At 40.2% G+C, this 25,105-nt stretch overlaps 2 protein-coding genes across 5 annotated transcripts; one reads left to right on the forward strand and one right to left on the reverse strand.

Annotated features, from left to right (window-relative positions):
- The first annotated feature begins 595 nt into the window (after positions 1-595).
- On the forward strand, positions 596-13,458 carry LOC134638963 (LHFPL tetraspan subfamily member 2a protein-like). The gene is made up of 3 exons (XM_063489940.1): positions 596-672; positions 8,680-9,379; positions 11,230-13,458. The coding sequence occupies exons 2-3, from the start codon at positions 8,977-8,979 to the stop codon at positions 11,484-11,486; spliced, it is 660 nt and encodes a 219-aa protein (XP_063346010.1). The 5' UTR covers positions 596-672; positions 8,680-8,976; the 3' UTR covers positions 11,487-13,458.
- A 1,123-nt stretch (positions 13,459-14,581) lies between these two features.
- On the reverse strand, positions 14,582-24,550 carry LOC134638577 (secretory carrier-associated membrane protein 1-like). Of its 4 annotated transcripts, XM_063489302.1 has the most exons (10): positions 24,293-24,550; positions 23,370-23,450; positions 23,018-23,128; positions 21,409-21,420; positions 20,981-21,092; positions 20,089-20,217; positions 19,736-19,895; positions 18,267-18,368; positions 18,055-18,172; positions 14,582-16,831 (listed from the first exon to the last, which is right to left on the reverse strand). In XM_063489302.1, the coding sequence occupies exons 1-10, from the start codon at positions 24,347-24,349 to the stop codon at positions 16,670-16,672; spliced, it is 1,044 nt and encodes a 347-aa protein (XP_063345372.1). In that variant the 5' UTR covers positions 24,350-24,550; the 3' UTR covers positions 14,582-16,669. The 4 variants fall into 4 exon arrangements, with proteins under 4 accessions (XP_063345372.1, XP_063345374.1, XP_063345373.1 ...); XM_063489304.1 differs by lacking the exon at positions 23,370-23,450; XM_063489303.1 differs by lacking the exon at positions 21,409-21,420.
- Between the last annotated feature and the right edge of the window lie 555 nt (positions 24,551-25,105).

Raw genomic sequence — 25,105 nt, forward strand, 5'->3', positions numbered from 1 at the left:
GTTGACCTCAACATAAAAAGCATGAAAGGCGCACTTTAAGTATGTGAGGCAAAATTGTTTTTTCATAATGATAATATTTATCCAGGACTATTTTATTGGTCAGACTGAACATAAATAATCAAATATCCCAGTAAAATAACATTATGTAAAATGATATCTCACCTAAATATATGCAGTATGATGGGTCACTGATATGTCTGTAGATTCAATGTAAATCCCGATTATTTTGCTACACAGCTGTTATTTCACACCTGCACACTGATTTATGTGGCAAGATACACTTATGTGGTTTTAGTAGTACCCATTAAGATAAAGAAAATGAATTTCATTATACAGACAAAAAAGGAGTGCGTAGATCGTTCTCGACGCGTTTATTTGAAGAGCTGAGAATAAGAACATCCAGGAAATAGTAATTTTCTTTCTAATCATCGCTACAACTTTTCGTCTACTTTCTCTGTGGCACACGGTGGGGGTGGGGGATGGGAGCGAGAGGGGGAGGCGAGAGAGGGGCGTAAACGGGGGGGAGAAAGGATGGCGTCAGATGGTAGCGGGGCGGGTTTGTGGGAGGGAGAAGGAGAGAGTCCCGAAGAAAGGAGTGAATGAGTGCTTGGAAAGCTGGGCTGCCCCGGGAAACGAAGCAGTGTTTCAAAACTTCTCTGCTTTTCGACTTCGGTAAGTAGAAGAACTTGTAGCAATGACACAGCTTTTGGCCGGCAGATGTGAATCTCACTGCTGAAAATGCCATTAAAGCACAGCTGTAAATCAATTGATTTACAGCTGCACACACAATGCACGAAACCCTGCTCAGCCTAACGTTCATGTGTCAGCTGATTTCTTTCGTCGGAAAGCTTTTCATTGATTATTCGCAGCTGTATGTTTTTGGAGTTTGCATGCTTCGCTGAGTTGTAATACACAGGCATCTTGCCACTTTAAGACTTCTTGGAGGATTGTGCGTTAAGACCGCATTTATTCAAAGAGTGAGCTATCTGCACTTGCAGCTGGCTCCGTGTTCTGATACAGCATGTGGCAGCGGTTGAAAACGTCAATATTTTAATGGTTTTCACATCTTTATCTGTATTTCGCACATGTCCGCACAGCAGCCCTTTGTCCCCTTCCCTTTCCACCACAGCCCCGTGTCCTTGAAGTGCGGTGCAGGGTGGAGGTCCATCTTTGGAAAGCCACCCAGGGAGTAATATTCTCTCTGCCTGACACACTGTTGCACTGTGAGGGGAAGTGGCGCTACATCATAAACCAAACAAATCAAGAAACATCTGCAGTGTTTACTCAAGCTGACATCAAGAACAAACTTTAGCAATAATAATGACAAAAGTGAGTTATGACTAAATTTCAGTGAGGACTTCTCATCGTGACTCATATCGAATGATCAGTACTGCATTTTTTGCACTTACACGTACAATGTTCAACAAATTCCAGTGACCTTTTAAAAGATTATGCAGTTCTGCCGTAATTTCCTTCAGTGTGATTGCTCTAGCCTGCCCTCTTTTCCTATGAGTGAGTTTTGACAAGCGCAAACTTGTTAGGTGTCATTGAATGGAGCAATGTGCTGATGATAGCCAAGGGAGATGTCTTTTTTTTCAGTGGTGAAAATACAAGCTGTGCTTCTAGTGAATGCAGGAAATATCGTAAGTCATATTTATTTATTGAGGTTTTTATCAGGCTGTGATAAAACTAGTTTTTAACATAAGCACAAGTGTTGAGTCAGGGTCACGATTGACAGACTTCTAATTATTGTAGATAAAACCATTATTATATCCAGTTACGCCACACAGTTCTTCACATTGTTGCTGTCCTTTAGATTTTGCTTCCTTCTAGGAGCCTCCTGTTCTCTACTGAGTGTGATTGTAAACTGTCCTTCATGCATTCTTTGATATGTAAACCTTTAGAGGCAGCCACAGCTGGATACTCAAATTATTTATGGAACTCTTTTCATAGACTAACATAGTTGTGTTGTGTGGCCTTTTTTGTTTTTACCTCCTTGTAATTATTGTTTTCGTCTGTGTGTTCTGATACATTTCTTATTGCTAACTGAATGTAAATCTCAGCGTGTGAATGCAGTGAGAGGAAATGTCACATACATATACAAACAAGGATTTGAAGGGATTTTAGTATTTAAATCCTTTCCAAATGGATATATTAGTGTTTATAGTAGTTTTATAGAATACAAATCTAATTAACATGCCAAAGCTCTTATGATCTTTTAATTAAAGGAAAACTATAAATAGAAAAGAAAGGAATAGATTGTGTGTACATCAATCATCCTTTCAGAAACAAACTGGAGAGCAGGACGGCCGAAGGGGTAGAGCCAGCCCGCGTCATGCATGTCTTTGTGTAAGTGAAATGTGAGGGTCACTTTGTGCATCAGAAACTGTGAGGCTACAACAGAGTTTGCATGGGGAGTGAGAGGCCGGGGTGTTGCACAGATTGAATAAGTTAGGAGCCATGGCGACCTGTTTTTGAGAGTGAAGAAGTGCATTCTGGGCCAACGGTGGCATGTCTTGGAGAGGTAGAGTGAGTAAGGGGGGAATGGTGTCGACATGGCTTTGTGTTGCCTTTGTTGAGTTGAATTCTACCAGATGAAGAAGGCTGATTTTTTTTTTTTCTGTTTTTTGGCACATGCACACACACACATACACATGCGCATAAATGAGCTTGGCTGATACTTTTCTGTGGGGAAGTCATGTGTTTTTTGATGCGATTATAGCCAGGTTGAGTGAGCACAGGCTGGCACCGTTTATGATTGTGTATTTGTGTTTGTTTGTCAGTAAAGTGGGATCTATTGTTATGGCATGATGTTGGAGGGCTTCTCACTGTTGACTTATTGTTTACATTTTTGGGCCCCTCTATTGTCATCGAAACCTTAGGTCCAGTGGTTGTATATGAAAGTTAGAACTGCTGGCATTTGTTCATCAGCAGTAATGGTCTTCTGCAGCTTGAATTGTTTTATTGTGTTTAATCTGGGCCTGCAAAATAAATCTAACTCACTCTGGAGCGCTAAACATGCATTTGATGGTGGCCATCACTCAGTGGCAGACGTTATGAGACACAAATTGTGGTAAATGCCTATCCATGGGAAACATTTTCTCCTCCTGCAGCTCTTTCATTCCGCTCTTTATGGAGGGCAGCAAAAGCAGCAGCTCACATGGTTATGGTTAGCAAGAGAGAATTCTTGATGAGAACAGCTCTTGTTTCATAATATCTGGGACAATTGAGCAAGTAAACCAAAGAAATCAAACTTATCTTTGCGCTTATTGTCTTTTATGCTTGGTATGCCTAGTGTGACTCACTCTTGGGTGCTCTCTCTGCTCTCTTGTTGAAGCACACACTTCATTAAGGTGGATGGTTAATTCCCTGAGGCTGTAAGTTTAGGTGTGGCAATCAAAGGACTAGGTAAAACTTATTAATTCTGTTTGCAACATCTCCTCTTATTTTTCATTCTTAATTTTCGTTTAAACAGCTGACATTTGCGATGGTAAACATGGTCTTGGTTTCACAAGTTTGTTGGAGGTGAAGAGAGCGTGGCGTTGATGTGTTTTTTGTTCAGCAGATAAAAATGAGCAGTGATAAAAGTTTACAAGTCTACACTGAAGGCCACAAGTGATGATGAGTCTTGATGAAGCACCAAGAAGCTTTTATTAATAATGTACTGGAATTAATTGGAAAATAAAGACTTGCGGTTAATGTATTTTTTCCAGCGTGGGTGGTGGATGCATTGCTCCATTCTCACTTACATCATATTGAGCTCAGCTACTTGCATTCTTTTATGATAGAAGGACACGTTTGATCCCACCCAACTCTGATTGGCATCAAACTGCTTTAGTATCATATTTATTTTTCATTTTCCTAATTTGTGATGATGCAGACAGGAAGTTTTATCATTTGAGTGTGCTTGTTGTTCACATATTGTATGAGCCCTTGTGTTGCCCTAAAGATAGTGAGTCAGCCTTTTATGAGGCTCTTACTTCCAGATGAGCAGCGCAGAGCAGAGCTTGACTTAGGGCTTATGGTTTAGGTTATGAAAAATTTGCTACTGGGGGATCTCGATCCAAATTAACGGGGGGGTCATCTGATATGGGCAGCTGATCTACCAGCTCAAACATGCTTTTCTAAACAGGCTCATCACAGAAAAACAATAGCAATTTCATCGTCTCTGACAGCTTCTAATTTATGTCCATGAATGGATGTGTTTCCCATTTTAATGGCTGTGTCTATCCTCCCTTTACCAAATAATCTGGGTCAGCATGCTTTAGATCTCTTAACCACCCACCTTCAGTCCTCATTCACTTTTCACCTTTCAGAACAGACTACAGTGGCCTGCACTCATTACCTCAGCACCTTGGCATGCTACCAGCACTGTTGCTGATATCTCAGACCAATTAACTCCTCAGCGGCTTCCTCTAACGGCTAGCTGACTGACCCACATATGTATCTGCTGCTTTATCTGGGGCTTGGAGTCAAACGGACATTTCGCTTCATTAGTAGAAACTTTACTGGACATACAAACTGCTTGGACAACAGGTTTCATGTCTAACCTGTGGTCCACATGGCTGGCTGTTGGCCCACAGACTGCAATTTTTGTAAATTCCATGAGAGAAAGTTTGTCTCATAGCAGCAAGGAGACTGTTCATGTTGGCTTGTTGAATGAAGTATTAGAAGGCTGTGTGTAAGTTGGCTCGGGGCCCCCACTACATGCTTGTAATGCTGTGCAGCAGGCTTGGTTTGTGTCAGGACAGGAGAGCAGCGTGGGATAAAGCAGGTCGAGATCAGATTCAGAACCACATTACCACTGAACATCTTTCATCCTGTTGCATACCTACCGTAACATCAAACTCTGCATCAGGGAGGATTCATGAAAGAGTCTCCATGGTCTGTCGGTGTTAGGGATGATGCATATCAATGAGAGCAACTCCACAAGCACAGAGAGAGCTGCAGTAACAAAGATCTGGCTGTTTCAAGATATGTATCTATCAAAAGCAACAGGGAAGCAAAGGCCTCTCACCCACAGCGCCTTGATCACTGGGTTATGAATAAGTCATAATTCTGAGTGTCTGATGTGCCGTTAAGTGTAAAATACTCCTCCCCAGTGTTCATATAAACACACAGAAAATCTTGACTTTGCTGAGGAAGTGCTGTTCAAGCGCTTTCCCAGAACAACCACCAAACAAGCGGAAAGTATTCATCAATTTCAGGATGTAGTGACCTTTATGCTCTCTCAACAATACTGCAGTAAGCACTCTTATGCACAGAATGTGCATATATATACATGCATACATCCACAGACTCAGGCAAATGCCTGTCAACAAGTTGGTACTAATGAGTTACTGTAAAAGTTTCTTGCAGATTAATTTGTATGCTCTCTACATTTTTGAGTTAAATACAAGCATAGATAATACCTCAAAATACTTGGTCCTAATAAAAGTGTAACATTAACCTTTTAAGGCTTAATTCTGACAGCACTCTTTGAGACTAGAGAGCGGTAGACGAGCCGTGAGTGAAGAGATTTCCTGTAGTAGCTGAGAGAGATCACACAAAGTGCCTGCTGACTGCCTCGACGAGGTGTGTTTTGTAGGCTCCATCTCTGTACAGAGCTGCTAATTTGTGGGCATTGTAGTCTTAACAGAGAGCACCATGCTCAGGCTGGATGGGCTATAATCAGCTGCAAACAGAAGGCTCAAACTCCAGAGGAACTAAAAGTGTAGACTGTGTAGCCGAAAAAACAAAAGCTCATGCAAACAAATGTACGCACATGGTTATGTGCGCTTGAAAGAGCCACATTAACACACATTGATTTTCTCACAATGCACACGCACTTAAAAACTACATTTCTGTGTCGTAATGGTTGCTATAAATAGAGCTAAAAAGTTGCCTGTGCGGTGAGTGCTGCTGTGTGAAATGACTGCAGAATGGAAACTGTGATAACAATAAGGAGCCATTGTGCGTGAAGAGGCCTGGAACAATCTCAAGGACTGTAATAGAATAGGGCACTCCCTAAACCATCCTCAAACACATAAACACACTTCAAATACCTGATTATATTGTTCTCGGTCTTTTCTTTATAGCCACAATTCCCTGAAATTAGGATTCACAGCTCATTCAGACACACTGTGTGTGTAGGGCGACGGTTTAGATGGGTAGTTTGACAGGTCATCCTCACAATGCATGAGTGAATCTCTAAAACGTTTGCACAGACACTGATGCTTCCTGTTTGCTTCCTGTTTGTTTCTGTCATTTCCTTATGGGTCTGAAAACGACCAGTGATGTTGGCGGATCTTCTTCATCTCTACTCAGCCCAGTTGTAATTGAAATGCACTCCCTCTGTTTAACCTCCCTCTGGGTAATTATTTGTAGACAGCGTATTTTAGCTGGAATTTTGTGTGATCTCTAATTAGTGTGTGAGATAGTAGTAAGAGAATAAAGTTCAAGTGTCCTGAAGCACTAAAATTTTGCTCAAGCACAAGCAGACGAGATGAGATTTAACTAGGAATGTTTAAGACCGGCTTCATCGTTCAAGTAAAATCAAAGCAGACTTGTGCACAAACTGCAAACACATCCTGTCATGACTTTCAAACACAACAGGGGACTGCAGACATGACTGAATCCCCTTGAACTGAATCACGGCTTAACCGTTCCAAATCTCATACCTGCTACTCAAATGTTGTCATGCTTCGACTTTGTTGTTATGATCTGGTTAATCCTGACTTCACGTGACTCAGTGTAGGGGTAACAGATAATACTTGGTCTGGAAATTCCTGAAGTGTTTTGCCTTGAAATGCCTAGGATCGTGACAGATGTGGTGTAATGATTTACCGTCTTTAATTGAGGCTGGAGGGTTGATTATGTGATTCCTGGTGCTGTACTTGGAGTATTCCTGGCAGGTCACCAGAGTGACTTATAGCTCTTAATTAATTTTTTTTTGTGCTGAACTTTTCATCACTGGCAAAATGACACATTCAGCAAGAATTAGAGCAATAATATCGACTCCTATTAGTTAAACAAGCCTCTCCTCCCTTCTATGTGAAAGTTATGGCTCTATAAAGTGCCTGATTAATGGTTTCTCATAACTGATACAGACGGGAGAACCCCTTCTGTCTTAACTCCAGTGGTACCAAGCTGTGCCAAAAATATTCATTTGGTTTTATGGTTCCAGATTTTGAGATCTCTGAAATATCTCCCATTCCCTTTGTACAAAAGACATGAAAGTTTTTTTTAGTTCTTTGCTTTTGCAGAACTAGAAAATGAATGAAGGTTTAGTTGGTTTAGTTTATTTTTACAAAGGGACAAGTATGTTACATGAAATACAGTTGTGAAATGCAGGGCAACACTGTGGTGCTTTGGTTATCACTGTTGCCTCACAGCAAGAGGTTTCGTGGTTTGAACAACTGTGGCTTCCTCTTACAGTTCAAAGAAATGCTTCTTAGTTTGAAATCGGCAAACCAAGCTGCACCATTGGTTAAATGCTATTAATATCTGTTGAGTTTAAGTTCTCAAAACCTGCAAGTAAAGCATTCTGTTTGTGGCTACGTACTAGCAGAGATGAATTAAAATAATAATTTATATATTATATGGATATAATTTAGGTCAATATAATCTTTAAATCCTGTCTGGGGGAATGCACAGACACAGGCTTCCCTTGGCTCTACCAGTGAGATCTGCCAAGATAGTGAAGTTAACACATCCTGCATATTTTTCTGTATGTATCATGCAGCTGGTTCATGACATCAGAGGGTTTCCAAGAAACTTCATTGCTCCCCTAAGACCAAGGATGCGTCGAGGCCAATATGGTCACAGCAAGTAAATCATAATGCAGCAACAGTGCCATTGATTGTTGGGACTTATGCCCATTGCACGAATACAGATTTTATTTCTGTTGAATAAAGAACAAAGAAATGCATTTTGCTTTGCTAAGCTTGATGAAAGCCAGTAACTAATGCTGATGTACGTTCATTTATTCAGGCTGTAATTTAAGCAGTGAACTGAAGGATCCCATTGATGTTGTGTCTGCCTGTGACAGCGGCGAGGATATGGCACATTATAATGTGTGATCCTATCAGTGGTTCCATAGTGTAGTGGTTTACACATTTCCCAAGTGAAAGATTCATGGTTTGATTCCAGGAGGAGACACAAATTCCTCGGGGGTTGCGTCAGGAAAGGCATCTGGCCAAAAATAAAATCTACCAAATCAAAAATGTGGAGCCACCCACTTTAGTGAATACTGAAAGTGGCTTTTGTTTGATTCTGTCAAATGTGGCATGCTGTAACAGAGTTTTGCACTGCTCTGTGCTAACAACTGCTTAGTGGCAAAACACACAGTTTCTATCCCATTGCAGATAAAATCAACCAGCCAGATGTCTACCATGAGTAAAACGAGGACAGAATAAACTCTACATTGTGATTCATCATGACTGTTCTAGCACACACTGGGAAGTTTGCCTTATTACACACTCATAACAAGCTGTTTGTGACTTTAAAGTAGCGCTTTGGGAGTAGGTTTTTGGTAAGGATGAATGTTTGATGACAGAGGTACAAATTGGACACTGTTTGTCATCTGGAAAGCCTAAGGAGGAGCGTGATGATTCATAGTTGCTGGAGAATCATTTGTAGATGTTTCTTACACCCTGTCCTTGTTGTGTTGCTGACTTCAGTGTGTCTCTGTTCATTTAGATTTGCTGTTCAGGCGGTATCATGACTAAAGGAAGCTGATTTGGTGCGCTGTCGCCATTTGGGATGTCTGAAGCCAAACATTACCTCAAAGAGGAAGAAGGCAAAGAAGAGGTGAGAGAAGGGACAACATCTGCTCTGAGAGGATAAGATCAGCAGCCCATCTGGATCTGCGCAAGGAACCTAACAGACCTTTCTCTTTCTAAGGAAGGGAACTGAAACTCTCCAATAGCTTAAAGGGCTTCAAGAATTTTTATTAAGTTTTTCATCATTGTTTTTTACCTTCTCTGAGCTAAAGCCATGTGCCATGTTATTGTAACATGCCGTTCCATGCTGTGGACCCTACTCAGCATTGTAGTGGCCTTTGCTGAGCTCATCGCATTCATGAGCCCGGATTGGTTGCTGGGATCGCCTCGGAATGACACCAGCGGGACCAGGGCAGGAGTGGACTCAGAGTACCGGCCATCTCTCGGCCTTTACAACCGCTGCCTTCGTATTGGGACCCCGCAGGTGAACTGTGGGCCCTATGCCACGACATTTGGAGAAGTGGCCAGCGGTTTCTGGCAGGCTGCCATGTTGTTTCTGGCAGCGGGGACATTAGTGCTTGGGTGTGTGGCCTTTATCTCCATCTTCAGCCTGTGTTTTCAGAGCATCCTGAAGAAGAGCATATTCAACATCTGTGGACTGCTTCAGGCTGTTGCAGGTAAATTGTTAATCTGTATGTATGTGTTAAGTATCTTTGTTACAGAAAGTAATCATGTGCCCCCTCCCACCTTCATATATATGTAAACTATGCTCTGAGGACAGCTTCCACTAAATTGAAATGTATTTTATTTTATGACATAAATAAATTATAGTATGAAAGGGCATATATAATAAAGTTGCTGGAGTAAAACCAGTTACCAGTCAGATTAAGGGGTCATCCCAGAGTATACTAGTATATAGTCTACTGTTTACAAAATATCAATGAAAACTGATTTCAGAAATTACATATCTAAGTTTTTTAGGTTTTTATTTCATAGTATACAAAATGAAAATAAATATATATATATATATATATATATATATATATATATATATATATATATATATATATATATATATATATATATATATATTTTAAAAGACACAAACTGAAATCATGTTCTATTAAATAATAAAAAAAACTCTGAAACTAAAAACTGGGACCATAAACTCACCATGAAAGGGTTTCGTGAGATTATGAGAAATTATGTCCGTAGTAATATTTCTTTTTTATAAACTTCTATAGAGCAGGACATATTTTTGTAACCATGTAAGTCGCCCTCTGCTGGCTATTTCAAAGAATGGTGGATTGGGGCATTTCTAGCCTTCATTTTAAAAAATATTTAAATACAGAAGCTTAAAAACACAGGGAAAAAAAATTAAAATTCCCTATGTTTTCTCAGTGAAAAACATTTTTTTAAGTGTTCATATTTATTGGTCGTTATGAATGGGTGAAGTGTCTTGCCCAAGGACACAACGACCGAGACTGTCGGAGCCAGGGCTCGAATCGGCAACCTTCCGATTACAAGACGAACTGCCAACTCTTGAGCCACGACCGCCCATGAAAGATGAAGATGAAGAATAGTTGTTGGATAGGTGGCAGAAATCATACCACAATCCAGCAAATGGCAATAAAAATAAACAATTAATATACTATAACACAGTCAGGTGTCAAATAAAGTAGTAAAATAGCAACATTATAAACAGAAGGAGTTATTAAAAAGACCAGTCTCAGCCAAGACAGATTCATTTTTGAGTCCAGACACAAAGTTTCTGAGTTTCAGTATATTTACTCTTAGAAAAATAACAAGCCTGCCCACCAACCCTCCATCCATAATTGTTTATTGAATTTAGGGTTGCAGTGGGCTTGAACTTATCATAGCTGACTTGCCATGAAAGGCTACAAACATACCAAATACATGAATATAAGGTTTTTTTTCATTGCCATGAATCTACTGGGTTCATTCACCATTAATACTAGATGTTGTATGTTACAGGAACTGATTTCAAGAATAGCAGTGCTGAATCATGGTCAAATTCAAGAAACTGAGAAGCTGCATATCACTTGCTCCAGAGCTAATGCTAATATGCCAGTATAGCGTCTATCACATCAAGTCTGTGCAAGCAAGGCTGTTCGAGCTCAGTTTTGAAATCATGCCATACTCTGTAAGGAATGTCAGTACTGCTTTTGTGTTGGCAAGTTACAACATCTGACTTTACAACATCTGATGTTCATCATACTTTCCTAAGTTTATTAATCTTACCACTGTATATTTTGCAATGAATCACACAGGCGGGTTTGACTGCCCAGCTTTACTGAGTAGGTAGTCTGTAATTATGTGATATCACCACTGAGGATGGGGGTCAAATGAGGTCTCTCCACCCATTACAAATCAGCTCGTCAGCTGAAAAATTGGTGTTGTCTTTAGCAAAGCTGACTCACTATTCTCCCACCTGCACTGTGATTTGTTCAAACCTTCAGCTCTGACATGACTAAACCCCTCATATCATCACCTGCTCTTCCTCCAGGCCTGTTACTGATGGTCGGCCTCATGCTGTACCCTGCTGGTTGGGGTTCAGAGAAGGTGAAGTTCTACTGTGGCTCCGATGCGTTGCCGTTTCGACCATTTAATTGTTCACTTGGCTGGGCGTTCTACACAGCGATAGGAGGAACGCTAGCAACCTTCTTGTGTGCCGTTCTGTCTGCACAGGCCGAGATCGCTACTTCCAGCGATAAAGTTCAGGAGGAGATTGAGGATGGGAAAAGTCTGATCTGCCTGCTATGAGCCTTTAGAAACCCTGGGAAGCTGCAGAAGATCACCCACGGTGTAATTTCTCTGATGTGGACTACAACTTCGTGGAGGGAGGACAGATGTTTCTCTGTGGGATTTTTTCCCCCCCTCATGGTAGTCTGGATAAAATCAGCTGATTGTTGTAAACAGCCTTAATACCCCCCCCTCCCCCCCCCCCTTTTTTTAAATCGCTCTCTTCTGATGGAGACTACCTGATGAGCAGTTGAAAGGGGAATAAAATGCTCTCCCCCCTTTTCAGAACTTCAGTCTAAAAACCTCTGGTAAAGCTGGAGAAGGAGGAATACTTATGCTTTTGAACAAGTTTTTTTTTTTTTTTTTTTTTTGCTGGAATAGCAGGAGGTTAGTCAACGAAATTGGATTGGCAGTGGATAGGTTTTTAGATTTAACATGTTAAACACAGCCAGAAAGCCAGTTTATTTGTTTTACCCATCATTATGGTCATTCATAGGGTTCGATCACTGACCACTACCAGATTCATCCACTCAAACACCCAGCAACGTTCTTGTACAAATATTTTATTATTTTATTAATATAGCATAAGGTTCTGTTACCTTTAACAAAAATGGTTAGTAGTCTTGAGCTACTTTTTAACTTTCTTACTATGAGTACATTTCAGAGCCTGTACTTTTTTACTTTTACTCGAGTAAAAAAAGTTGCTTCAGTACTTCAACTTTTATTTGAGTATTTTTTTTTTTTTAACACGGGTATCTGTACTTCTGCTTGAGTAAAGAAAATCTGTACTTTTGCCACTTCTGGTGATAGACATTAACTCGAGGTTTCTTAAATGCCTATGTGCTCTGATTCTGTGGTAGCAGGACATTGAGACTCTTTTTAAACGCTTTAAGTTGAAAATTACCACAGAAGGGATTTTTAGTTTCAAAGCGAGCTCCTCCTGTTTAACTGATTGTGTAGCTTAATAACTGCGTGTGCGTATGCAGAAACAAACAAAAGAAAACAGAGCTCTGCCAGATGTTTCATTGTGTGTGGCTTCATGACGAGCTAAAGCAGCAAGATAAAGCAGGTGGTTTATCATGAAATACCGTATGACATGCAGAAAGCCATAAACACAAGTTCTGGCTTTGTGAAGGTGCCCAAAAGGAAAAGATAAGGATTGAAAAAACCTCCCACTGGGTCATTACACTTCATTCCCACTCGTGAGTGATTTGGACACTTTTGCAAAGCTGATTAAAATGGACCTCCATCGCAGTGTGATGGTTTTCCAATTGGAACCTATTGTATTTTGCACTCTGCATTTCACATTGCTGCATATTGTATTCATTTCTAATTCATCCATCTAAATGTTTCTGTATATGTTAGGATTCATGCGATGCAGTGCTTTTATTCATTGTAGATGTGCAATAATTCCATTAGTGTTGTTTTCTGAGAGCAAGTAGGCAGAATGAAAGTGAACTTGTGATATGGATTTACATCCAAACACATTCCTAGTATGACTGTGATTAAATATATAGTCTGCTATTTTTGTTACATTAACAAAAGAGTATAAGTGGAACACTGTATGAGGCTTCATGTATGAGAGGGTGATATATCTGAGGACAGAGAACCTGTGCTTAAATAAAGCAGGACTTCTTTACTCTGTGTTAGAAATGTGTAAAATCTGTTTCTACTGTGCCAAGACTTCCTGATGAAACACTGACCCCTGGAGACGGACGGTGGACATTAGCTCATAACAGTGTTAAAAGAGGCTTGTGAGGTAAATCTGAAGTGATATGAGATGATTAACAAGTTTAATTTCTTTTTTTTACTGGCAAATTTTAAATTTTATATTAAATCCATTTATGTTTAACTTTTGAAAATCTTGTGACTCTTTTCATCTCTAAGCATGTTTGTATGATACCCTGCAAACTGTGTCACGGGCTTCGGAGTCCAAGTGGTTCTTAAACTTTTTTTAGTATGCCACCAAAAAAAGTAATTTGTATTCAAACATGACCAGTAAAATAAATAAATGAATGGATGTATGAATAAAAAAAATTGTCATGATAATGAGACTACCATCTTGCAAATGGTAGAGCAACTTTTGTTATCTTAGCTGACAGGAGTGACATCTGTAGCACATCTGCTTCAAGGTTTAATGCGTTGTATGCTCAGAGATTATCTTCTGCATACTTTGGTTCATTCTAACAAGCAGTTACAACCAAGATGTGAGAGTTACTGTTGCCTTTGGTCATACTGCTTCAAGCTGAATCATTTTCCACTGACCTCTGCATACATCAGCACAATCTTTGCCTAGAGAACTACGGCTCACCGGTTATTTTCTCTTTTTCAGTCCATTCTCTGTAAACCTTAGAGATGATTGTGTGGGAAATTCCCAGTAAAACGGCAGTTTCTGAAATTCCGAGATCACCTTTCTTCCTCATTTTGACGGCGAGTTTGAATTTGAGCAGATACCCTTGTCCATGGTCATTCTTAATTTCTTTTTTTGTTTGTTTTTAAATCACGGCAAGAGGATAAATTTGTAATTATATAACAAATCCACAATCATTTCTTTGAAATTTTATTTCATGTTAATACCATAAATATACAAAACTCAAACTATTTCACATGCGACAAAGGCCAGACAAGAGTGCATTACTTCTTTTTACATGTGATTTGATAATGGGGATCAATTTTTCAACTTTACAAAATATACAAGTGTCCCTTTCTAGATGAGTGTTTTTTTTCTTTTTCTCTGATTCAGTGAAATAACATAGTCACAGGTCCAAAACACAGTTTTGTGTTGGCAAACTTCAAACACATTGTTCTGTACTGCTGACCAGCTCATCAAATACATCAAGAAATTACCCGCTGCAGCATGGCTTTGTAAAACAACTGTTTGAAACTATAGATAGATGGGACTCATGTGGGTGTATGTAAGAAAAAGAATACCTCAAAGTAAAACATGGAAAGGGATCACACCACAAACTGAGATTTGAAAACAAATCTGTATGGACATTTGGTAGATTTCTCACAGCTTTTCAGGACATAGAATAACACTTGAGGGAGCTTATTATTATTTTTTTCCTCTTTCATACCAACCATAAACACACATCCTCGTACGACAAGCACACCTCTTGCAAGGTCAAGTTGCAAAGTCATTAAACACTTTAAAAAAAAATCTTTAAATCTAGCTGATGCTATGACAGTGTCATTAAAAAACCCCCACACAAACCAAAAAGGAAACAAAATGCAAACAGCTTAAATTACACCATAAATAAAAACATTTTTTCTCTTGCGCTACGTTCAACATAAAACAAGAAATGTGCAATGAATTTCGATGAAATTACGTCCAAATCAAAAGAATACTGCAGAGATCTAGGCTTATTCTTTCAGGATAAATCACTGAGCCTCAGCTAGCTAACACTGACAGCATTTCGTCCACGATAAAGTTCAGGCTATACATTTTTAGTAACAGCAGTGCCAGTTATCACCCGTCTTCTGCCATGCACATCTTCACACAGTCACCAATATCATGAGAGGTGCTAAAGCACAAAGAAAAAAAAATAAAGAAACCCACATCCATATTTCACATCAGTGACAGTAGTCTGTACAACTTGGTGCTGGATAACACTGTTATTATTGTAGATAAATTAGTGTATCATAGTGACGGCACCCCAAGTCCAATCTTCTGTTATATTAATGCTTATTTTGGCTATAAAACTTCAAATGCCAGTAATTCACTACTGACAGAGGAAAACAAAAATGGAGTGTTAGCCTATGTAGTGTACATATACACGGTGTCAATGTTTTTTTTTACAAGTTTATGTATGCAGGTTAATCTCAGGAAAAATGGTAGCTTTATCACTCTATCCAGAACTGTGGACAGTGATTCTTCTGTGAGAAAAGGCAGGTCTGATCCCTATGAATGGTACGCATCCTTTTCAATAGGAAACACGACAGCGGGAGGCCACGACCGAGCGCCTCTGAGATTCATAGCAGCGTTAGTTTTCGAGTATGAGGAGCTACAAAAACAACCGAGGGCCACACAGTTTTTGCGTTAATACACACATAAGGGGAAAAAAAGCTAATGTTCAATTTTCATCCCCCTTTTCCCTCCAATTTTCTTCTCTTAACCGTCGTCTTCTGTCAGGCAGCCACCGAGACATGCAAACAGCCCTCACAGCAAAACCGAGGGAGAATAAGTAGGCAGACATTCACCGAAAACCAGCTCCTTGTAGCTGGGACCAAAAGGAAGTGGGAAGAATGACTTTGCCAAAGACTTAGCTACCTTGGGTGTGCTAAACATGCATGCCGCTATCATGCTGTCAAATCTAGAGATGCTGACCCAGCCCACGTTGTCAATCAAAGTAGCGCACAGAGCAGGAAAAAAATCGGCCACCTGGCAGGTGTTGTTGGGGGGGGCAGGTCCTTATATAAGAACATACAGACATTTTCCTATTCTTGTGATTTTTTTTTTTTTGTTTTGTTTTTTACTATAACAAGAATGGTACTTGTCTCACAACAGAAGCACAGATATAGGACAAGGTACAATTTACCTTTCAGAGCTTAATGACGGAGCACTGGATTATATTAAAAAAAAAAAAAAAAGAAGTGAAAGAAATCAGAGCCACAATTTTCTTAGAGTGAAGCAGACATTCGCACAGAGGCCCAGCCACTTTCAGTATATGGGCAAGGAAACCAAACGATGTGCAAAACACCACGGTCAGATCACTTTTCATTTATCAGGCAGGAAGCTGTTTGGAGGTCATCACCCTCACAGAAAAAAGGTATGGTCGAGCTGCGACCTGTACCTGACCTAGGATCACTGCGAGGGGACAGACGAACAAGGAGAGTAAAGGAGTGCGCAAGCGTGTGCGATGAGATCTCACACAGTCGGAGCACACCTTGAGTCACTTGCTGGATGTTTTGTGAGATGTGAGCAGATAGTCACCTGACTGAAAAGCTGACCAGGTGGATGCAGGAGAGCTGATATATGATTTAAAGTGAAGATGAACAACTCCGGTCGTTTTTTCCGTTATTTTACTTCACACTTTTTAAGCAAAGTGTGTCGGTGCAGGGCAAACATTCACAAATATTATCCATTTGATCCGAGGACCAGCAGGGCCAGAGTTGTGCATCTCCATTTTGTCTGTGTGTGTGTGTGTGTTTAAGTATAGTGTGTGTGTGTTTAAATGAGCACTGAGCACGTGTACCACATCTGTTTATGGATGAGCTTTGAAGGCCCCGCGAGCAGCGTTGGATGCAGCATTGGCTGCAGCGTTGGCAGCTGCAGTCTGAACGGTCTTGTTAGACATGACCCCGGTTGCAAACTCTTGCTGGGCTTTCTCAAAACTAGCACCGGTGGTGCGATAGAGCGCGTGCACCTGTGGAAAGAAGACAAGGAATTAGTTGCAATCAATTTATTTGGTTTAAATTTACCAAAAGAACTGCAGCACAGCACTGCATGCTCGATAGGAAAGATGTTTCTCTTCCTGTCCAGTCATAGCACTGATTCTTCTTGGCATACAGCACTATGCTTATTCCTAACACACTACAAGATGATGTAGACCAGGGGTGTCAAACATAAGGGCCCAGAATGGGCTGGAAAAAAAATAAAATCTGGTCCACTGGACAGCTCTGGAGAATGTGGAGAGTGGCATTAATTTCAGATTTTTTTTTTAAACACCATCAAAGTAAAAAATCTCTGATCTTTCACTATAAACTAAAAAATAATTTTAAAGAGCGTTTTCTGCAAATTGATAAAAACTTTTGAATTTTTTTTGTTGATTTAACAGTCACTAAAGCAGCACTTACAGATTTGTTTCATTTACTACAAGAACTTTCTTTATCAAATAGAAAAACTGAGTCACACTGTGGAGACTGCACTTCTTTTTCTTTGTTCTAAGCTATCACAAGGATTAAATTTATAGTGAGAGAAAGGAGGAGACACACTAGTAAAGGGCCAACTTAGGATCATAGTGGGCTGTAGTTTTAGATCCCTAGTCTAGACGTTTCCCTATTCTCTGTCCACTTAAATCCTCGTAGAAGCAAGTCTTCTTTATTGGCAGCCATCCTGGCAACATTTGCGGGCACTTATTCCAAGCTAATAAAACCAAAGCCCCAATTAAAATGAATGGAGAACGAGCCATAACTTTAATTTCGGAGGTCAACTGCACATAAAAACTGAATTGATTGAATCTTCATATACATTTGATTTGGTGACTTTGCCCAAAATGCGAAATACAGAACATCATGACCTCGTTTAGGTTTCAATCCAGAGAGCAGATATTATCAGTGTCTGCCTCCTCCAAACTGAGGACTTTAACAAATGCCATGCTAATGAGTACACTACCCTAACTCTTTACTACAGTTACAAGTAGATCTGTCTGCCACTGCCCAACTGGCTCTCATATTTCCCACTTCAGCTGTCGATTTGCTCGGCACTCCTGCCATCTTTGGCATTCCAAAATTCTCCCACAGATTTCTCAGAGTGCCACATCTCACTTTTACAGTGTCTCTATGTCCTCTCCCCAATATTGTCACAGCAAAACCTTTTACTAATAATATCCTTTGTCACTGTAAGGATGCCGTCTTTGTGTTGCGTTACCTTTTTAAACATAATGAGGGAGCCCACAGACAGAGCAGTAAAGAGGGCTGCGATGAGTAACATGATGATTCCTACTGGGATACTGGTGTTCAGGCCAGTTAGAGCTGCGATCCAACCACTGGCAAGACAAAGGAAAAAACCAAGATGACAATGTGATCTTCAGTGCACACTGATCTACGGTGCCTGGATCAGCTCAAGTACAAAATACTCACCATGTTCCCCAACCAGTGATGCCAATGGTTTGTAGAACGTGAACTCCAAACTGACAGATGTAGACGAAGAAGAAGACAAAGAAGCGGAACGAACTGTCGCTCCTACGGTGGAAAAAAAAGAAACGGTAAGAGAGCAGTGTGGAGGGAATAAAGTCAAACTGTGCCACTAGTTCATCCTCCATTAAACATTAATTACTTAATCCTTCCCTCATTCTCTCAAAGCCTTTATGCGTGAAATAGTCGAGTGCACGGTAAGAACATGGCAATGTCAGCTGCCCAACTCTTTTTACCAGTTTCATATTTGGAAAACTATTAACTTTATCTTAAGTTAATTTATGTGTGTTAAAAGGAAGGTGCACATCTGTTCAGTTTTTATAGAAGCTGAGGGTTTGTGATGTTTGAGAAATGCTGTTTGAGCTTGTTCTTCTGGGCACACAGGTTTTCTGTAACTTTAAATCCCTGAGCTGCTTCACCCTTTAAGAAGAAGACAGGCAGTTAGTGTTTTTATTTAAGATAGCCTTGATCGGCCACAGTCACAGGAGATAAAGCAGAAATGATTTTGGAGAACATACCTGTAGGTCTGTGTTCACCTAGACCTACTCTCCTAATCTCTTTTTTTGGCGGCTTTTTCCAACCTTCCTGTGTAGGGCTGTGCGATATGACCAAAATCTCATATCCCGATATAAGACATCTATCATCCCGATAACGATATAAATCACAAAAATTTAACATTTTCTGTAAATCTCGGGCAGCTCGACTTGCGTGAAGTGTTTCCAGCTGGGCGTCGTGTACCTGGAGTCGAGTGTTTTAACCGATGCATGAAACTATACATTTTTAGACATAAATTGTAACGGCCGCCATTTCTTTGTGAGTATTTATTACACGGCATGCTGCTGGGAAAAGCCTGTTCTAACATTTGAGTCTAAGGTTTATTTTTTAGCACCTGACGGCTCTTTTTTGCTTCTCATCCGTAAATATTCTGCATACTCTTTTACATGATTCGGTTTATTGTGAAAAGTCTCAACAGGATCTTGAGCTTTATTGTGAAAGGTTTATGTGGAAGATAAACAAGCCGACATGCGATGGTTTTACCGTCGTTGTTGCTAACGACAACGCATAAAAGCAGGCGCTTGTCAGTCGTGGTGTGGTTATATTAAATATAAGAGAAAGAGAGAACTTTAAGAAATTAATATAGCCACTACAGTGACCATCAAAACATGTGAAAAAATATTGCCGTAAACAGTTTATTTTGCGACACCACGAAACAAACGATAGCATAAAATGAAACGATAGATGTTTTTATATCGTCATCCGATATATATCGTTATATCGAACAGCCCTATTCCTGTGTATACAATTTATTGTATTTCAACTATAAAAACTGAACCCACATATTTATAGAGACTTGGACCCCAAATATCAGTGGAAAGGCAGTGTTTTTCTTTTTGGTTTTTCATGTTTCAGCTTACCTGAAAGCCCCGTAAAGCGGTCTGTACCAGCAGACGAAAGAACATGGGGTAAAAAGCAGAAACCAGAGCATAGCCAGGCCAAAATCTACACCACGAGTTGGATCCACACAGAACCAGGCCAAACAGCCAAACATGTTCACAAAGAGCGTGCCTGCATGGACTGATAAACAAAGATGACAAAGAACCTCAGAGTAAACCTAAACTTATACTAAGCAACATTTTCTATACAGATTCTTGTGAATGAGCAAACGGTTGATGTTTCTTAAGTGACTCGCATCACGAGGTCTTGTAGACCCACTTGATGTGGTTAATATTGAAAGAAATTGATGGGGTGTGCTAAATGGTCCACTTACACATCCAAAGGTTGTACATAATCTTTACAGTCTTCTGGAACTCTACAGGAATGTCCACTGCAATGTCGTGGTAAAAACAAGGACCAACAGGGAACTTCTCCGGCAGTGGAGGCCAGTTGTTCTTCCGCCCTGCGTGGAGAAACGAAGCAGTGGTTGGATATTGAGCTTTTTCATCTAAAGCTAAAATATTATTAAGGATACTAACAGATTTGTTTGCAAGAATCTTAACAAGCCAGAAAAATATGTTACAATTTATTATCACCACGGACATTATCCTACAATTAGTAAATGTGAATAAAGTATGAGTGATTGACATGAAATGTTTGTTTCATTCAGTCTATTCATTTCTACTTCAATTAGATTTGTCCTTTGTACATTTAAACATGAACATCCACTATAACATAATGCCTTCTTAATTCAAATACAGAGAAATACTTTCTTTTATGTTTTAAAACTCTGTGTTTGTCAATCACCATTTATTTATTTTATGCAACTTGTATTAAATCTCCAATTTTGTAAATCAGACATTCACTAAGATCAATAGCTTGTGTGTCGCTTTCACTCCCATCCTGCACCACACACACACACACACACACATACACTCACACACAGCAACACACTTTGGTCCATTTGATCACCTTGACATTTTTTGGCTCAATGTAAAACTTAAACTGGAACATTTCCTGTTCCATACTTATGTAATACTGTACCTGCACAGAATTAAAATGCTCTTCACAAATTGTGCGCCACGCCTGATATGTTAGTGTCAAGGTAAGAAGTCCACTTTTAGATCAGCGCTGTTGCTAGTCCAGCTCTGAGTGGGACCCAGAATTCAGACTTTGAGGTTGAAGCGTGTGAGTGATTCAAATGGGTAATTGATGGACTGACTGACCTCCGACGGCTCCGTGGGACTGTAACTCTCTCTCTCGACGATCGAGCTCTGCTGCTTTCTTCTCCAGCTCTTCCTGCCTTCTCAACAACTCAGCCTGAGCACGCGCTTGGTCCTGAGACAAACACAGATGTGATCTTAAAGCTCACAATCCAACATCTGACAGAGGTCCAATATGACATGAAGTCCAATGATGTAAGTAAAGGTTTTTTCACTCAGGGAAAGCTCAGACATGTTAGTTTAACAAGGGAAAATAAGGGCTCCGACTTTAAAACTTATCAACAACTGCAGTTCACCCACTTGCCTCTAACAGCTAGTTCTATACAACTCTAAAGTGATGCTACAGGTGGAAAAGGGTCATTAAATGGATCCACACTATTCAAGACAGTGACATGAAAGGGTGCAGGGAACATTAAATGAAAAGGCAGTACCTCATTACGCCGCTGATGGGCCATCAGAAATCAGATAAGTATATGAAGAACAAGAGGAAAGGACAGAGTGTTGTATAGTTGCAGGTATGGGGACAGTTGCACATTTTTGGTTCTTTTTCAATTTTGATCACCTTTAACACATAGAGCCCAAAGTCTAGGTTCTCTGGGACTCGCTAGCCACCTTTAACTGTTCTTTTTTGTACACAGGGATCTACAGAGCTAGCTAAAAAAAGGACATTTGAACACTGCTGCTTTTGCTAGTCTGCAACAGAAATGCTGGTTAACTAAGCGACCCACCACAGAAAGCAGCGCCGCTCTCTTTCTCTGATGGGAAATTGTAAACAAGCAGGTGGGAAATGAGACAGACAGCTGCGCAAACTAGTGTGAGTTTGCAGCCCACTCGTATCTAGGCTGTGTCAAGAGTACAGTAGCTTATAACCACTTGATTGGAAAAACGTACAACTACATTCTGCACAGACATGTAAGGAAAGACGTCTGCTGTTGGAGAGACTGCTAACATTAGCCCATGTTTTCAAACGTATCCAGCACTGTGTGTAAGATGTGCAAAGTACCACTTATTTCAGCAAGATTAAAAATACTAGTTTATTTTCAAAGAATGTGATTAACTGTTTAAGGTAGCTCTTAAAAACATAAGCAGTATTTCTATTAATAATGTTTGAGTTCTACAGTCCTAGTTGACTCCCTTGAGTTTTTTCTCAGACCAGTAAATTAATCTCTCAGAAAAGTCTTTAGTTTGTGGAAACTTCAACATCTTCCCTCTAAAGTGCATTTTAGCTGCTTTGACTGTAAATTCAGGTTCATCCCGTTGCTTCTGTCAGCAATAAAATCAAAGATTAATGTCAGAGTTAGAGTTCCCTTGGGAGCCGTATATCCCCCAATAACAAAACCTCCACCATTCTTCACAGATAAAATTTGTGACTGAAAAAACAACGCCACCAAGCCAAAGTTTTCTTTGATTTTTTGAGGCCTTCTGGACCTTCTGTTAATGAGTATCCTCAGCGGTTTGTATCTAGTGCTGAACTTGCTCCAGTTAAATAAACAAGACAAGACGTGATGAATGTAACAGGACAAGAAGAGACAGGAATTTTGCAATGATCTACACATTTGTGCTTCTTGGCCTAACAGGTTACATTTCCATTTTTCTTGTATAGGCCTGCTTTTACACAATAAATCCAGCTGTTGATGTCCACCTCTGTCTGACAGATTTTTCTCTCTTATCTTCCTCACTTGCACTCTGACCCTCTTTACTTGTCATACTTACAAAAAACTCCATCTCTTCATCAACTCCAAGCTAGACGTTAACTGATGTTAACACACTGCTTCCCAAGAAATGTTTCACAGCCATGTTTTCAATTACTTTTCAGCACTTGCACATTGGGCACTGTGTGTTTAATGGCTATAACACACTCACAGCTCTTTTTATATTAATAACCAAGTAGAAAGACGAGGAAAAACATAGTGCGACTAACCAAATATGTTTAGTTTGAATTGCAAATGACAAAAACATGTTGACAACCTAACTGAAATAAAAAAAATGAGAAGAAAACTGGATGTGAAACATGTATATGAATGCTCCTGTGTGTTTTACCTGAGTCTGTTGCTGTGAGTAAGCTGGCGGCTCTTCTGTGGGCTTCATGATGGCAGGCTGTGTGTTCTGGGAAGGTGCTGGAGTAGATTTGGGGGTGTTTCTTGGGGCTGCCTGTAACCCAGCAGACATTCTCTATGTTAATATTTGTGCAAGCATTAAGAAAAAGTGTAATTAGGCCACAGTCATATTTTGTCACTGAAATCCTCTGTGACTGAGAGGAGGAGGAGGAGGAGGAGGAGGAGAAGGAGAGAAAGAGGATGAGGGTAAGGGATAAAAACGAGGTCACTGACTAAGAAGCACATAAACGCATGCATGCACACTACTCATCAATGAAGTTGCCCGTAAAGCTGACCGTTCTGGCGTCTGTGAAGGGGTTATACTCCTCCAGACCACCAGGAGGGGCAGATCGTGTCACCTGGGTCACCGAAGGATCCTACAGGGCAGAGAGGTCCACATAGGAATTTAGGGAGTTAAAACTAAAACTGCAAGACCAAAAGCTTCATTCACAAGATGCCGTTAGACGGCCTTTAGTTTCTGAAAATCAGCGGTGAGAAGTTTACATAAACAACATGTAAATGTATCACTTTAATGATGGTATTCTACTAATATTAAGGCTTTCCACCATGTTTTGTGAAAAGCTAAAAACGCGCAAGTTTAAACACCCTGATAAACACAGCTTCAAGTAAAGGGGACTCAACAGTTGCTTGAAATTAAAGCCTTAAGATTTCTGGAAGCGTGTGGTTTATAAAAGGTGGAATAAAATGCAAGCTGTAGCAGAAATTAATAACCTGTTCCCTTGCTTAACATCGAAAACAGATGTACAGTGTCTGTGTTTCCAAAATATTAGTCTACATGACTGCAAAGGGAGCCAAATGTTTACTGGATACTGTGAAAGTACATAACACACTGTGATATGAGCACAAAAATGCACCTGTCCTAAGCTAGCCACCCGGTAAACTGTCCATCAAGCTAGCAGCGGCCAGCAAGTGTTTACAGACGGTGGGCAGAGCTAATGCTACCCAGCTAGCTAACGTTGACATAATGTGTCTTTGTTCTCAAATGACATAATTCCTTTAAATTCGTTTACAATAGATATCCCCAGCAACAGTGCGTTGTGACCATGTAATTATTCGGCACTCCCTCTACAAAACTATCGAGGTATAAAATTTGATGATTAGCTCATTCTGCAAGCAGGGATGCTAAAGTGAGATTGGCCTCAGTGGGTTTTCAAGCGTATACTAGCTTGCTTGCTTGCTAGCTAGCCGTGTCAGCTACCTGAAAAGGATTGCTGAAATCCGGGTCTGCGAACGGGTTGCTGTCGAAATCGGACATTGTGTAGCCTTTCTAACAAGAGTTTCCTGTGTGCGGGAACTCCCCGATTCTCCAGGGAAGGCTCAGGTCCTTTGATTTGACTGCTACTCTCTGCCGCCTGCAGTCTTCTCCGCCTCCTGCTGATGGAGACCCCTTGATTAGCAAGTTAGCCAGTAGCACAAAAATGGCAGGAGAAGAGAGGATGCGTGATTAACAGAACGGTCTACGTCACTGTTTCAGCACCGCGGACAGCATGATGCCTGGGCAGGTGCGCTACCTCTGAGCACAAATATGCAATGCACTGCACGAGACACCTCTGGTGTATTGTATTGTTATGTACTGTATTTGTGTGTTGGACTGTGTGTGAGTATTTGAGACTTAAACATGGACAATTACAAGTTCACATGTTGCATTCAGTCTCCGTATTTCTAGAGTACAATGTGCAAAACATACTACATGAGAGTTTACTGATCACAAAGTTCATCCAGTCCTCAAACTATACGCAAAAGCTACTGCCTGCCTTTATGACAATTTGTTGTATTTGTGTGATGTCATGTAAGTAAACAGATGTTTACTTACTGTCTACAGAACACAGGATCCTTCTGCATCATGCTGAACTGATACAAATTCTCTGACTAATAATATAAGGAAATTTACCAGACGTAATCTCACTCTTACATTGTAGACTCCATATCATGGATTACTGTACTTAACCCATTGGAGCATCTATTTGAATTGGAAAATTTGCTATTTTCTTTGTTTATTTTGACTTTTATG

The sequence above is a fragment of the Pelmatolapia mariae genome, linkage group LG12, assembly GCF_036321145.2.
Source record: "Pelmatolapia mariae isolate MD_Pm_ZW linkage group LG12, Pm_UMD_F_2, whole genome shotgun sequence".
Lineage (NCBI taxonomy): Eukaryota > Metazoa > Chordata > Actinopteri > Cichliformes > Cichlidae > Pelmatolapia > Pelmatolapia mariae.